Raw genomic sequence first — 14,937 nt, forward strand, 5'->3', positions numbered from 1 at the left:
TACGATCGTTCGTCATATTCGTCGGGGTTATCATTTTTGATTTTAGGGTCGACAGATTCGCGTTTGAGTATTTAATATTTAAAACTGCTCAACCGCGAAGCAGTTCTTATGGTTCCGATTTTGTTGATGTAGCCATTTTTTTAATTGCCGCCAGGAATTTTTTTACTCGCAGTACACATCGAAATAAATTCATTTCTTTCGGCATGACACCGAGCAGATTCGACTGGCAAAGATGCCGAAGACGCTCATTTCGGTTCGTAGATTAATAAATAGCTGTAAATTTTCACCGGCTACCATTATTTTTATTTTTATTGGAAGGCGCCGATACGCGCAAATTAAATTTTATTATACAATGTATTTATTAATGCAATATGATAAAAAAGGGAGTTTCCAGTTCGTTTGGCCGCTATGTATTATTATACGATTTTATGAGATTTTGACGTCATAGGGGCCTAATAAAATCATGATTGTGGAGACTAGGGATCGATCATATGTATCTTTTCCCCTAGGACTGAACGTGAAAAGTGAAAAGTTTATCTCTTTCTATTCAACACCAATAGAAAGAGATAGTTACATGAAACTTTTCACTTTTCACGTTTCCGCTCTAGGGAAAAAGTTACATGATCGCTACCCTAAAAGGAGCCTTAGGGACTCCGTAACTGGGCAAAGTCTCGTCAGTCTCTTGATCGATAACGCTCAAATCACCGCGCGCTGTCGTGCGTCGTGCCTCGGCCGTAGTCACTGACTGTGCGTGCCACTGTCAATGACGCCTTTTTTTAGCACGCGCGAAAGCACGCGCGATTTGTGTCTCGCGACGTAATCGCTACGCTGTCGAGAGTGTCGAGCCGCATGCTCAGTCGATCGCGGTCGTCGCTTACGGACGCATCACACTTCGGTCAGCCGCGCTGTGCCGCGCATGATAGCCGGTCGACGTCCACGCGGTTAAGAGGCGAGAACAACGGAGAGCATATATCACCGTCATCGTTGGAGAACGCTGAGAACACTTACGCTTGGCGTCACCGCGCGGTGAAACTTCGCGCCATGTGCCTCGTGCGGAATCAAACGGTCAAAAGTTCCCGACAGGACTCTGTTGCGTGAGATTCGATATCCAGTCGGCAAATTCTCGAGGAGTACTTTGAAAATTTTCGCATTTTTTCTCCCTGTTTGCTCCTATTTGTTTGACTGATGAAACAACGAAGTTTGTACGAAACATACGTTGACCATTATGTGATTCGTGAATAATCGATGAAAAAAGATTTTAAACTTGAAAGGAGGAACAAGAGAGAAAAAGAGAGAGAACGAAAGAAAGAGAAAGAATAGGAGAACAGAAGAATTATTGACATTGTGTTTGAAAAAAGGGAGTTTGCTGTTTGGAGGACGAACTTGGTCGCTGTTTTTGAAAGCACCGCAACACAGTGGTGCGCGATGCGCTAAACCCGGTACAATAGAAATCTAGAATCAGACTGGAATGAAATAGTGTCGAGTTTTAGTTTTCACCTCAAGGTTAGTAACGCGTCAACAATTTCAAGAATGCGTACCGGGAAGGTCAGCAGAATATTTCTTTTATCAAGAGGAAAAAGAAGTCGAATATAAGATCGTTTTTTCGGGATTCCTCGAGTGTTCGTGTGTGGCATTTAGCGTTGAATATCAATGTAGATTTAATTTCCCTCTTCCTATCAAACCGGTTAGATATGATTCAGAGGTTTTTGTTAGCTGGTCTCTTTCTCGGTCTCTTTCGCGCGAATTAGATGCAGATTGTTATAATATATAACAGTTTCCGAGACGAGCGACGAATGTAGTTCTCTCGAAAATTTTCGGTAAAAACAGGACGATTAAATAGACGCTGCTCATTACACGATGCTCATTAAGTATACGCGCATTCGAGACAAGCAGCTGTAAAACCTACTCCGTTCTTCCACAGCTCCACACGCAATCGCTAAAGAGAAAATAATTTTCATTGCTCCATTCATGATTACAATTTGAAAAAATCATCAATTTGTGTTTGCGTAAAGGAACAGATCGAGGGAAATTCAAAAGGGAAAGTCCAAAAGCGGAAGAGAGAGAGAGAGAGAGTTAAACGGGCGTCTCATGCAGCTTTTACCGATCGCTGATTAAGGATCGTCCGCGTATCATTGTTTGTCACATCCTTATTTCTCAAGATCTTGTCGCACATCTTCGTGAATGTCCATGTGAACCACATGACTGTACTAAATATAACTATTGAATATAATATAACTAAAAATGACTATTTATAATGATAGAAGCGTGTACCGTCCGTCGACTATCTCACGCGTGAACGTAATAGTCGGTAAACGCCGATTATCCACTGCTGATGCGACTAATTACATTCGTCCGACATATATGTATTAAGTAATTATCAGGCAGGAAGTACTCATCGATCGAAACCAAGTTGAAAATTCCGGAGTCGATAAAATCCTTGAGACAATTTCTAAGCGATTGTCTTTTCCATTCACGTGTCTGTTGTCTATTGCATGATAATTTATCGAATTCCATTATCTTGACGTTGATGAACACGACTATTGGACTTTACATAGAATGATAACGCGCGGGATCAGTCCGATGCCATCCCTGAAATCCCGTATTTCCGTTTCACACTAACGAGCGGTGAAGTATGGTTACACTAGATAATGGTTTAATCAGAGGAAGATAATACTCTAATCAAAGGGACTTTCAGCGATAAGACTAGGAAAAATCGAAAACACAGCTTCTCTCGTCGAAGATCTTTCGATTCAAACGGTTGTTCATGAGATGCTATTTCATGTAACTTCATAAAAGCATGGTAATTAGATTTTGTAATTTTAATGAAGTACGGTACAAGTATGATTTTCGAAAAATTTTCATTGTAAAATCGAGTCGCCTTGATGATTCGAATATTAATTAGCAATGCAAATTCTACTGAGAACGGTAATGAGAACTGGCATGGTTTCACGATCGGCTTACGGACTACTTTCCGCTTGTTAACGCTCGCGCCTCGGCAATTGACCCTGGCGATTGATTGGAAAATAACAGAACTTTGAACTCGGAATTCCATGCGACTTTGCAGAAACAGTATCGACTATCAAATGTATTTTCTAGCACCATAAATGACGTCCACCTATGATAATAACTCTTCGTAAGATTATTCAAAAGAATATAAAAATAGAAGATAAAAATACATATTAAAAAAAGATCTGTATAAAAATAATAGATAAGACCCACATAGCATGCATATCAAAAAGACGTCCAGAAGATATACCGAAGATATATTTAGGAGATAGGATATTTTCGCCCTTCGGGATATCTTCCGGACGTCCCCCTGATACATGCATGCTATGTGGGGAATGCGTGATAATGTAGCGATTTATATCTTTCACGTCCCTAATTTTCGATTTTTCCTAGTCTTAGCGCTGAAAGTCCCTTTGATCAGAGTATTATCTTCCTCTGATTAAACCATTATCTATTGTAACCATACTTCACCGCTCGTTAGTGTGAAACGGAAATACGGGATTTTTCAGGGATGGCATCGCAAACTGTGTAACTGAGAATACTGCCGCAATTGTCATTCAACGTTAACGAGACCAAATGACTAGCACGTGCGAAGAAGTCATGGGTCAGTAGCTTCTTTACCAAGGAAACGTTAACGACAGCGGGCATTAATAATATGGTCGCGATATCCTTTGCGATCAATTGATGACGCGACATACATCCTTGATACATTTTTATTGTCACGAGTGATACTTAATTACTGCATACATTGATAGACATTAAATAGCAAACGCGTTACATGATACAAGCCGAATAAAAACTCGGCGAAATATTTCTGGCGACGCGCCAGTCGATTAAGTCTTTGCTGTAGGTCTAACGGATTAAAAATATCGGTACGTCAGCTTTGTAATCCGAGATGGGATTCATAGTTTTAACGCTGATCTAAAAAAAAAAAACAATACAATGCATGACATGATTCAGATGCGGATTTGAAAGAAAAGTGATCGGGATAGTTTTTAGCTGGTATATATATATTGATATGCGACTGAAATAATCGACATGATTATCGCGAAAGCCTCTGTCATTGCAAGCAGTCGCGACAAGGTTGTTAATAATTAAGCATCTCGCCGATTCTGTATCTGCCATTAGATAATGTGACACTTACGATTGACATTCATTAAATTAGTAGTTAAGTCACACAGCATAAGATGATAATTTATCTCGCGAGATATAGGGAAACGGGGGGTAGCCCCGGACGTTATTGATATTCTGCATATGTCGAGATACGCAGACGGGCATATTAGAATATTTAAACAATGGCCATAGATACGCGGTATACTTGAATTTCAATAATGTCCGGGACTACCCCCCGTTCCCCTACCAATATGCTTTCATAATAAGTAAAATTATTTAATAGCCGTATTTATAACTTTTAATTAACAGAAGAACTATTCAGAGAGAATTAAGGATGTTACAATGTAAAATGTAAAAATTCTTAAAAGACAGATAAAATGCTAAAATATGATGTATCCATATACGTGGTAAATTAATGTGCTGACTGTGATTAAGATATGCTAACAAATATCTGGTGGAATTGTATCAGTGAATGCTATAGGTCATTACAATACACACGTATATGTATATTTAAAAATTTAGTTATACATAAATGCACCATTCAGAATGCATTGGATATATTTAGCTCTTTGATTTCAGTAAAGATGGCTGTATCGGAAAGAGGATACTTCCATTGGATCGATTGGATGGTGTTTGCACTTATGCTCCTCGTGTCTGCCGCAGCCGGCTTATGGCACTTCAGAAGGGCGCAAAAGTCAAGCACACAAGACTACCTGCTTGGAGGAAGGAGCTTAGGACTCTTTCCCGTGTCCGCTTCTCTCGTTGCCAGGTAAGCTTGGTTCGCCATTCTATAGGATTTAAGACTATTAAAAGAAGAAAAGGAAATAAGAACCGGATGAAAAACATGAACTTAAAACACCCTGAAACGTAACGGAAGAATTGAAGAATTGGTTAACGTCGGGAAGGCGGAAACTGTACCTGTTAAAAATTCTTTTTTGAACGATCTTGCAAATCCTGTATCTCGATTCAGAATGAAGCTCTTTTGACATTCGTGATGTTTATTTTAACTTTTAACGTTCATGAGCAGTGTTTATGTAAATTTTAGAGATAAATGTTACATAAAAATTGACTCGTAGCTTATTGACATTTATCGTTCGATTCGGGCTTGATTGATTAGTCATGCAGAATATTTAATCAATTCCGATCGTAACTGTAGCTTCATATCAGGCGTGACGATCTTGGGTACTCCAGCGGAGATCTACAACTTTGGCACGCAATATTGGATCACGATCATCTCGATTCTTTTCTCCGGTATCGTGGTCGCTACTGTGTATCTTCCTGTATTTACTACTCTGCAACTTAACTCCGTTTACGAGGTTCGTCCTTTTTGTTTAATTTCCATTTAATGCCTCTCAATGAGGCACAATTTTGACGGCAAACACTCTCCTTTCAGTATTTGGAAATTCGATTTAGTCGACCCGTGCGGATTCTGATTTCCTCAATTTTCGTTTTTGACGTGGTAAGTCTACATCTGGCCTGATGCTTTCACAACTGTTTTGAAAAGTCGTGTGAATAAGAATTGATTCATTTCAGATTCTTTACCAATCGATCGTGGTCTATGTCCCCGCGCTGGCGTTAAATCAAGGTATTTTATATTCACGTTATATATTATTCACGTTAAGATTTTAATCTATTTCCATTAAGATTCTTAATAATTCATTACAGTGAGCGGCATCAATATACATTTGATCGGAACTATTGTATGCGTCGTCTGCGTTTTCTATACTGTTTTGGTAAGTTGCGATTTAAATACGATAAGTGTCACCTAATTTCTTTTATTAGTTTTGATTGACAAATTAATCCTCTCTCTCTCATCTGCCGCGTAAATAAAAGTGAAAAGAAAGATTGATCAGGACTGCATGAAAGATCGAACGATTGTCATATCGACGATCGTACACTTGAATGTTAACAAGAGCGGTTATACGCGGGCGGCGGGGGTGACGACAACGGTCGTGGCGGTCGGGGAAATGGAAGCCTAAGCTGCCTAAGCTAATTTTCCGGGGGAGGCTCGTTCGCCAAATTCCCGCGGAATGGCTGGAGTTCCTTGGACACGGTCTACCGTAGGAAACAATTTTCAGTGGACAATACCGTGAAGAATCTCACGCGAGAGCCTTAGTACTGGAAATGTTTATGGACGGAAACTGAAAGCCCGACAATGGCGCGGGGAAACAATGGCGCGGAGAACGTCGAGCGGATGTTATCGTAGCAGCGGATCACAAAGCCGGCGCTGAAGTGATTAATCGCGGGATCGCGCGCCTGTAATTATCCGAGCAATTTGTTGGATCTCGTATTAATGAGAATTTATCGTGGTTGAGTGGCTCTTTACAAATTTGTTTATTATACGCTGTCTGCGCACGCGCGAACGTGCTGTGGACTATTATGCAATTGCAAAGCACTCGAAAAAGCATTCCCCATTATCGCATTCTTCAGAAATAGGTAACGCCGCCGCGGAAATATCGCTTTTTATCGGGAGATAGGGGAAATTGCATAATCATCCGAATCAAATAATCAAATTCTTAACTTATAATCTTGTTTCGATTCTTGTTGTTACAAGAGAAAGCAGACTGATTAAACTGGATACACGTGTAGATCAAGCAAAATTGTTCCGAGAAATTCGAGAGCGCTTTCCTTCTATAAATAAGATATTTTATTCTACACTGCGCTATCATTTCTTTCTTGTTGTTTTATTAGGGCGGTATTCGAGCAGTGGTTTGGACAGACGCTTTACAAGTTGGCGTGATGATAGCGGGGGCTATCTCAGTTGCTGCTTTAGGGACCTATCAAATGGGAGGAGTATCTGAAATTTGGAATAGGGCCATCGATGCCGATCGCATCGAATTTTTCAAGTAAGAATTCAAAGAACGATCTGTTTTGCGCAAGCTTATCGAATATTCTCTTGTATTCCCTTTCTGTTGTATAGCTTCGATCCATCCCCCTACACGAGACACACCGTTTGGACAGTTCTGATTGGTTCTTGGTTGTACAGTACAGCGTACATCGCTGTCAATCAAACTATGGTGCAACGATACAAATCGTTAAAAAGCACGAAAATATCTCAATTGTAAGTGAGTACACTGATTATATTAATAACGTTTAATCACGGTAATTTTATACTACAAGATTATAAGAGATAATAGAAAGTAATATATGTATTATATATATATTGTTTATATTTATGTCTATATTAATATAGCCAATGTCGCGAATCTTTACATATCTCCATTACAGATCCATCGCGATATTTACCGTCAGCATAATGTTGTTTATTTCAATATGCTGCTGGTGCGGACTGGTCCTCCTCGCTTGGTGGTCGCCACCGAAATGCGATCCAAGAGCTTCCGGCTTAATTACGGCCGACGATCAACTGTTGCCGGCTTATGTCATGGAGATCGCCCATCATTTGCATGGGATACCTGGCCTCTTTATTTCCGGAATTTTTGGCGCGGCGCTCAGGTAATGGAGATCGAATTAACATAATTAAATAAATTAAATAAGATATAATAATCATTTGCTGAGATACCTGTGCCAGATCAACGAATTCCGAATAACGATATTTATAAAAAAAATTATTTTAAAATAAATTTTGATAAACGAGCAATTTTTACACATCATCAAGTCGAACAGCACATAAGCAAAACGATTTATTATCTTTTTGAAATTTGTCCCGTACTTATAATGTTATAATTTGAACATAAAACAAGAAGAAACAAAAGTTCACTTATTTGTTCTTCCATTTGACGTGAGTCATTCGGTCGATCGAGAAAATTAATAATTGGTGAGGCTTTTGTAATGTTTAGTTGTTGAGCCGTCACGGGCAAATATTAGAATTGTCCTTTTTCAACAGCTCACTATCAGTGGGCTTCAACTCAACGTCCGTTGTGATTCTGGAGGACTTCGTCAAAGGTTGCTTTAAAATGAAGCCCAACGATCGTTGGTCCACGATTTTTGTGAAAACCCTTGTCGTCCTGTTTGGTTTGTTGGCGCTGTGCTTGCTTTTCTTGATTGAGAAACTAGGAGGAGTTCTAGCTGTGAGTGTTCGGATTTTATGTTGTTGTTATTCCGTCGCAATCTCTCTATCTTAAAACTTCAAAATGCTGTCGTAATTTTTATTATCGCGATTTAGGTAACGAATAGTTTGGCCGCCATCGCTGCTGGGACTTCTTTTGGCGTTTTTACTCTAGGAATCTTGTTTCCATGGGCAAATTCTAAGGTACGAAACAAAATCTGATCAACTCTCGAACGAATAAATTATTTTTCAAACAAACTCTATTATTTCGTGTATATCTGTTTTGCGCAGGGTGCCTTTATTGGCGCCATTGCAGGATTTATGATGTCTGGATGGGTCAGTTTTGGTGCGAATGCGGCTATCGCTTCTGGTCTCGTGGTACCGAAGAAACTTCCAGTTGCACAGTGCGCGAGAAATGTCAGCCAACATTTCTTAAAGCAATTCGAATGGCCCAAGTAAGTTTATTCTGTCTATTTTTATTTTAATTAACGTTCTTAATGTATCTCGTATCGGTTCTGTATTAACTCGCGCGTGTTGTGCAGCGAAGACGATGTCTTCCCGTTGTATCGGTTATCCTACCACTGGGTTGCTCCTATTGGCACGCTGGTGGTACTTGTGGTGGGTGGGATTGTCACCTGGATGACAGGTGCAAGAGATCCTTCATCGATCGACAAGGATTTGCTCTCTCCGGTGATTCATAGGTAATCGACTTGTTTAGAAACTTTTATTACAACGAAAGAAATGTCACTTTTGATTTACAGGTGGTTACCACGACAAAAATATCAAGCAGAGGTAGATGGATCGCCTGGGTCGGTGGCGACTGATCTGCAAGTATCGGCGAATTTATTATCGGTTATGCACCGAAAATCGCAACCTGACATTTTGTAGGAAAAAAAGAACAAATGTATCGTGATCAACTGATATGTTAAACTGACAATTGCGAAATTTTCAGATTCTTTTTATAAATTTTTTATGACTAAGTAAGTCTTCCACTTTTTTCACAGTATGCATTTATAGAAATTATTATACAAAATAAACCTTCGATTGTCAAAATATGTTTTAATTTTGGACAATCGGGTAAACTGAATTTAATGTACGTAAATTTATATTAGATGTTAATGTATACATTGAGTTAAGTGCGTAAAAGAGAAAATATAAAGTTATATTTTTTTATATGTCAGAACATACCATATGCATACATCGCAGTAATATAGATAATACAAATTGTATGTATATTTTTCATAGAATAAGTAGAAATAATAAAATGTTCATTATTGTAATAATTCATCATTCATTTTGATACTTGTCGAATTTTATTTTGGTTCGCGAAAGATAATTGATTCTTTCGATCATTGGATCATATATAAACACTTATCCTCGGAAAAATACTTCAAAAAAGAATGGCCACGCGATCAAGTCGCTGTATTCAAGACACGCGAATTCGCTGAAAAGCCACCACTAAATGATGCATTTATTTAATATCCCGATGAATCGCGTCGTTCGCACGAAAGAGCCAGGAATTTTTCGCACGGAGTCCACGCGTGATCGTCACGGGCAGCACGTCCTAAAGAAAATTGCGATTCGCAAGTTGCGTACAGGCTTTATTAAGCGCGCTTCATGCGCCATTTGCATTCGTCTGGGCGGCTGATAGATTCGGAATTTCCACGTACGCCCTACGCGTGTGGCTTATATTACATCTATATCTACATATATATATATATATATATATCTACACATACATACATACATATATATATATATGTGTGTGTATATATATATGAAATATGTATATAACGCGGAAGAACTGGAGGAGCGGAGCGGAGACGCGACGCGCGCTCGCGCTCGCTTTGGAGACGGACCAACTGGGAGGGGGGAGGGATGGTCGGAAGAGACCCGGGGTTGAGAGAGCGAAAGGGGTAGAGTGGCTGAGGTGGCGGGCTACAGAGATGGATATAGACAGATAGAGGTGGATAGAGAGAGGTCGCGAGGCTTGAATGGGGCTAGTTTGAGATAGTTAGCGGGCCTTCAGGGGCACAATCGGCCGCGATTGGCGGGCCTACAATCACACGTCGCATTATATGTCCATCAGCACGGCGGATCTCGCAAATACGTTGTAGCACGAGCGAGAGAACCGCGCGCGCACACTAACGCGAGTCGTCGTTCGTTCGCCGCAAAAATGCTGCGGCGTGTTCCGCTTCGGCATTCGCCTTCCTTGCGAATGTTTCTGCATTTTGGCTTTGTCCGTTTTATCTCTTAAACGTTCCCGAACATTGCCATTACTGTTGCGCGAAAATTTCGTCCTGGTGTACTAAGCTTGGAAGTGCAGCTTGTTTGGCAAAAATGGACATTAGATAGCAAACAGTGAATCTCAGGAAGAAAGGAACAATATCTCCGTTCTATTCGAGCACAACATACGTAAAACGAATATTTTAATAGCTTCCTTAACAGCACAATTTTGCCCTACGCGGCCGTGGACATACTTTGCGATTCGGTGGAAACGACGGTTAATAAATTCTTAATACACGGCAATTCAGCTTTTTCGGGCGCGCCGATGACTCCGTTTGTCCGTCCGAGGAAAATGTTCCGCTACGGAGAGACGCAGACACGGGACATTCGTCCGGGGGCGAGTTGTCCCGTATGCAAATTCGTTTTATTGTCGCGGCACAGAGAGCGTAGTCGAGCAGACGTGGACCCATGTAAACGGTCATCTTCGCTACCCGCCTTAATTTCATTCATGCCCCGCTACCCTCCGGCCACCCCTCTCTCACCGCCCCACTTTAATTACTGCCAATTGCCCTTGCCGCACGCGAATTATGTCATTTCCACATGAGCAGCACTTTAGCGAAATTTTCGCTAGGTAGTCAGAAATGAGACGACTGCAGTCTCGTTCTCTTCCCGCGCTCCCCGGCGCGCTCTCCCTGTCCCGGTGTAGCGTAATAAGGGAATAATTAATTAACTCCACTCCCCCGCGTTTCGTTTTTGCGCTTCGACCCTCGACGGAATAAAATTTACGTGTGTCCCGCGTATTAATTAAATGTCGTATCTTTTTCTCTTTCTTTCTCTCGTTTTTCATGGGAGCGCAGCGCGCAATCGTAATGGTTGATTGGAAATAATCTGAGGAGCGAGTATTAAAAAACGCGTTATATTGTCTACGGGTGAGAGTGTGCGGGATTACTTATAAAATATTTTTGGACGGTAACGTCGTGGAAACACCAACGAAATATCTGTAGGCGAAAGGAGGAGACCATTTGTCCTTCTAATTCAATTATTCCTTGTTACAGTCGTATCTGCAGAGAAGCATCCCTCTTCTACTCGAGTTATTAGGCGGCGGGAGCACGAGTGTGTGTGAATTCCCAGCGAGCGGTCAGCGGCGACATTCCGGCGTTGCTGCCGGCACGAATGAAAATTTTACAGTCTCTCGATTCCCTCCAATTCGAAGGATCCCGGAGATCCTTCGGCCACGTCGAATCCCTCGCCATCTTTCCCTCCCTAGTTATATGGATCGTCGCATATCTACACGTTGACGGGAAAGGACGGGCAGAAAAATAAAACCCCTGTGCCGAAAGGTTAGACACGATTCCGAAAGTGAATAATGCGAATTAATCTTGTGGAAAATCAGGTCAATCGCGAGATCCCGGCGGACCGCTCTGCGCACTTGTTGTTAGTCCAGTTAGATCGATCACTGACGAAGGAAGCCGAATAGGATCGAACGTTCGTCAATTCAGTGGTCTTTCTTGATAGCACGGCAATTTCCACTTTATATAAAACTCGCGTTACGAGAAATTTTATTGTCATGTAATTAATAAGTCATTCGTCTCATTGTGCAGCATCTCCGTTCCACATTTAAAGTATAGGTATGACGTATTATTTTTTTGTATCACATTCAGTTATACTTAACTACGAAAAAGATTCTTTAATGACAACACAGCCGTTTGTTTCTTTTTTTCAGCATCCCGACGACATGTTTCGCTTAATTGCGCGGGTAGTTGTAGCACATCGTGTAGCACATTAGCGAATACGAAGGCACCGCGTTATCACACCTGGGTGATTTTTCTCCATTAGCGGCATTGTTTCCGCACGAGTGTGTCGTCCGGTCCGACCGCGCGAGTCACGTGAAACTGATTTGTAGCTGGAACCAGGTTTATAGAAAAAAACACGGTAGCCTCTAGCCGTACCGACGGAACGAGGCAGCCTTGGTAGTGTCAAGTTGTTAGTTGCTAAACAGAAGTTATCTCGCAACCGAGCAGAAATCATTGATAATATGAAATGTATACAGTATGCAATTGGATTACGTGATAATTCTCCATAGATTATATATTATAAAGTAATACTGATATTCAAACGGATAATTCTTGGATTCATCCAAAAGAAATGAAACATCCACGACACGGCCGATATCATCGGCCCTATAACTAACGAATTCCAACCGTTATCTTATACAGGGTGTGTCAGCTTAATCTTTCCACGCAACCATTTTCGGAGTTAATAGTTATTGGAAAAAATCGCGTGGGCCGATTATACTGACGATCGAATTAGTCCGGAATATTTGCGCGCAAATATCTCTTAAGCGCGGCAGCGCGATAAAGGATTTCCGAAGGTAGTTTAATTTGCATCAGGCCGGCCGGTTGTATTAAAGCGACTCGGATAAGAAAGGATTTCGGGTGGGAGGGGAGGGGTGGGGGGGCGCCATTAATTCTCACGGAGAATCCGCCTCGCTCTTCTTTTCCGACGTTACGGCAGTTAGTCGTCACTTAGCTAGTTACTCGCTTACTTAGTCCACTTATTTTAATCGGGCGCTCGTCCGCGCCGCCTCAACCCGATTCTGCGCTTGTTTTTACGCCTTATCCCTTAAGGCTAATTCATTAATTAATTCCGTTAGTACCCTACCTACCGCTGTCCTCCCCCCTTCCTCCCTCCCTCCTCCACCGCCTTCTTCATCTGTGTTTCACCGTCCCGCCCGTTTCTCTCCCCGTTGATGCAACTCCAGCGAACCTCTTGAAGCACGGGTGGGTGCTCACTAATTAAAGTAATTACTAAATAAATTGCAATTACACTAATGGATCGAGCACGACGACGGATACACTCGTCAGGAACTGTCGCCGAACTTTTCCCCGGTTATGTTGCCGATTACGAGATACCTGCCGATGTCGGTATTCCACTCAGATGTGATCGTCCCCGTCGTCCTTGTCGTCGTCATCGTCGTCATGACCCTTCCAGGCCAGATAAAATTATAGCTTTGTCGTCGTCGCTGCTATAAGTCTTTGCGCGAGTCACTTGCCGTGACGTGTGGACTCTTCGTGAAATTATTACGACGGAGCAGTGTGTGTAGGCACTTGTCGTTTATACATTACTTATGCATCAATCCCTCCTCGCGGGTATAAATCTTTCAATTCGCGTCCAGATCGCGGCGATAGATCGTAAAATACGTTTCCATTATTATGACATAGAGCGTGACACGCTCTATGAAATGATAAAGGAAGTAATAAAATATTTGGAAATCGCTGCGCGGGTTTGATCGCACTCGGGCTCTGAGCGCGCCAGCAAACACAGATAGTGCGTCAACGTGTTAATAGGGCTATCAGTCAACATACACGTTTGAGTGACGTCTCAATCAAACACCAACGCGTATTTTGAATTCGCGTTACACCGAGCATTCCGATTTCCCGTCGCATTCGATTTGGCGCCAGTAACGTTCCTCGAGGATGAGCGCGAATCTCCTTCTCCTGTGGTGGTTCGATGACGATGTGCATCAACATAACGATCCGCAATCGCGAAAAGTAAATCCGAGGCCGGGGGGAGAATAAAACTTTCTTGCCCCGTCCGCATTTCCGATAAAAAAAAAAAGAAAAAGATAACCCTCTGCATCGGATTTATGATTAGCGACGCTTTCCTTTTCTCGCAGCAAAAACGAAGCAGCACGCGCGCAGGTGCGCGAACGCACGCCTGAAAGTATGTTACGTCGATCGAACTCGACGATCGCAATTATCCTGTAGGTAACGATTCCCGGAGGGCCGCCGCTAATTAATATAACCGGCGACAATTCATTCGCGATTGACAGGAAAATGCGTCGAGCGCGCGGCATCGCGACCGGTCCGCATGCTCGTGATGGGGTGAAAGGGGCTCGAGGAGGGTGGAGAGGGGGCGCGCGGAGGGGCGGACTGGAGGCTCGCAATTTGTCAGGTGACAGCCGAGAGACTGGAATAAATGGACAATTACACAAATACAATGTTTGACGTCATTTCAATGACGCGAGAGACACCTGTGATTGATTGTTAATTGCCTCGGTTTGTTACCCTGACCAACGACGGGATTGGTGGGGACGTGCGCGCGAGGAGGTGGGAAGAGGGGGACGGGGGTGGTCCAGAGCACGATGGATACGAATAATTTAATTGAATCGATCGACGCGCGGGAGTGTTTTCGCCGCTCCCACGCCACTTCTCTCTGTTCCTCCTTTTTATTCAAATCCCGCTCATTTGTCTCGCCGGTGCTTTCAGATCTGTTTGCGACATTATCTCGCGAGAGGAGAGGGAGAACGTTGACTCCTTTCTCGCTTATTGCAGCGTCAAACCAAATTACTGTTTATCTGAAGAAGATATTACACTTGTTGTCATATACATATACAATAGGATTGGGCACACGCAAGATCTATCTCTCTGGAATTTTTAATAGAGATTTACCGATTTCTAGGCGCGCTTAAAGTCAGCATTTGCATTTGTTTCTTTAATATTGATGGCCGTGACAAGAGAAAGAGAAACGGAATCTCGTTGGACTCGGACTTTCGCGCGCGCAGTGTTGTTAAGATACCATTAGTT

General features: G+C 42.1%; 1 protein-coding gene across 1 annotated transcript; it reads left to right on the top strand.

Moving 5' to 3' along the window:
- The first annotated feature begins 701 nt into the window (after positions 1 to 701).
- On the top strand, positions 702 to 9,412 carry LOC139773292 (sodium-coupled monocarboxylate transporter 1). The gene is made up of 14 exons (XM_071707647.1): positions 702 to 1,503; positions 4,699 to 4,888; positions 5,276 to 5,435; positions 5,513 to 5,578; positions 5,653 to 5,704; positions 5,785 to 5,852; positions 6,811 to 6,965; positions 7,040 to 7,180; positions 7,348 to 7,572; positions 7,964 to 8,147; positions 8,243 to 8,329; positions 8,417 to 8,580; positions 8,668 to 8,826; positions 8,887 to 9,412. The coding sequence occupies exons 2-14, from the start codon at positions 4,704 to 4,706 to the stop codon at positions 9,011 to 9,013; spliced, it is 1,773 nt and encodes a 590-aa protein (XP_071563748.1). The 5' UTR covers positions 702 to 1,503; positions 4,699 to 4,703; the 3' UTR covers positions 9,014 to 9,412.
- Positions 9,413 to 14,937: the final 5,525 nt, after the last annotated feature.

This window comes from Temnothorax nylanderi, unplaced genomic scaffold (genome assembly GCF_030848795.1).
Source record: "Temnothorax nylanderi isolate EJ_2023f unplaced genomic scaffold, tnyl_v1.0 TNYL_tig0060_pilon, whole genome shotgun sequence".
NCBI classification, from domain to species: Eukaryota; Metazoa; Arthropoda; class Insecta; order Hymenoptera; family Formicidae; genus Temnothorax; species Temnothorax nylanderi.

Excerpts from the sequence above, each read along its gene's own strand:
- LOC139773292 (XM_071707647.1), top strand. The coding sequence starts at position 4,704 with ATGGCTGTATCGGAAAGAGGATACTTCCATTGGATCGATTGGATGGTG. Across the intron at positions 6,966-7,039 it reads GATCGCATCGAATTTTTCAA|CTTCGATCCATCCCCCTACA; the intron begins GTAAGAATTCAA and ends TCTGTTGTATAG. Across the intron at positions 8,148-8,242 it reads AACTAGGAGGAGTTCTAGCT|GTAACGAATAGTTTGGCCGC; the intron begins GTGAGTGTTCGG and ends ATCGCGATTTAG.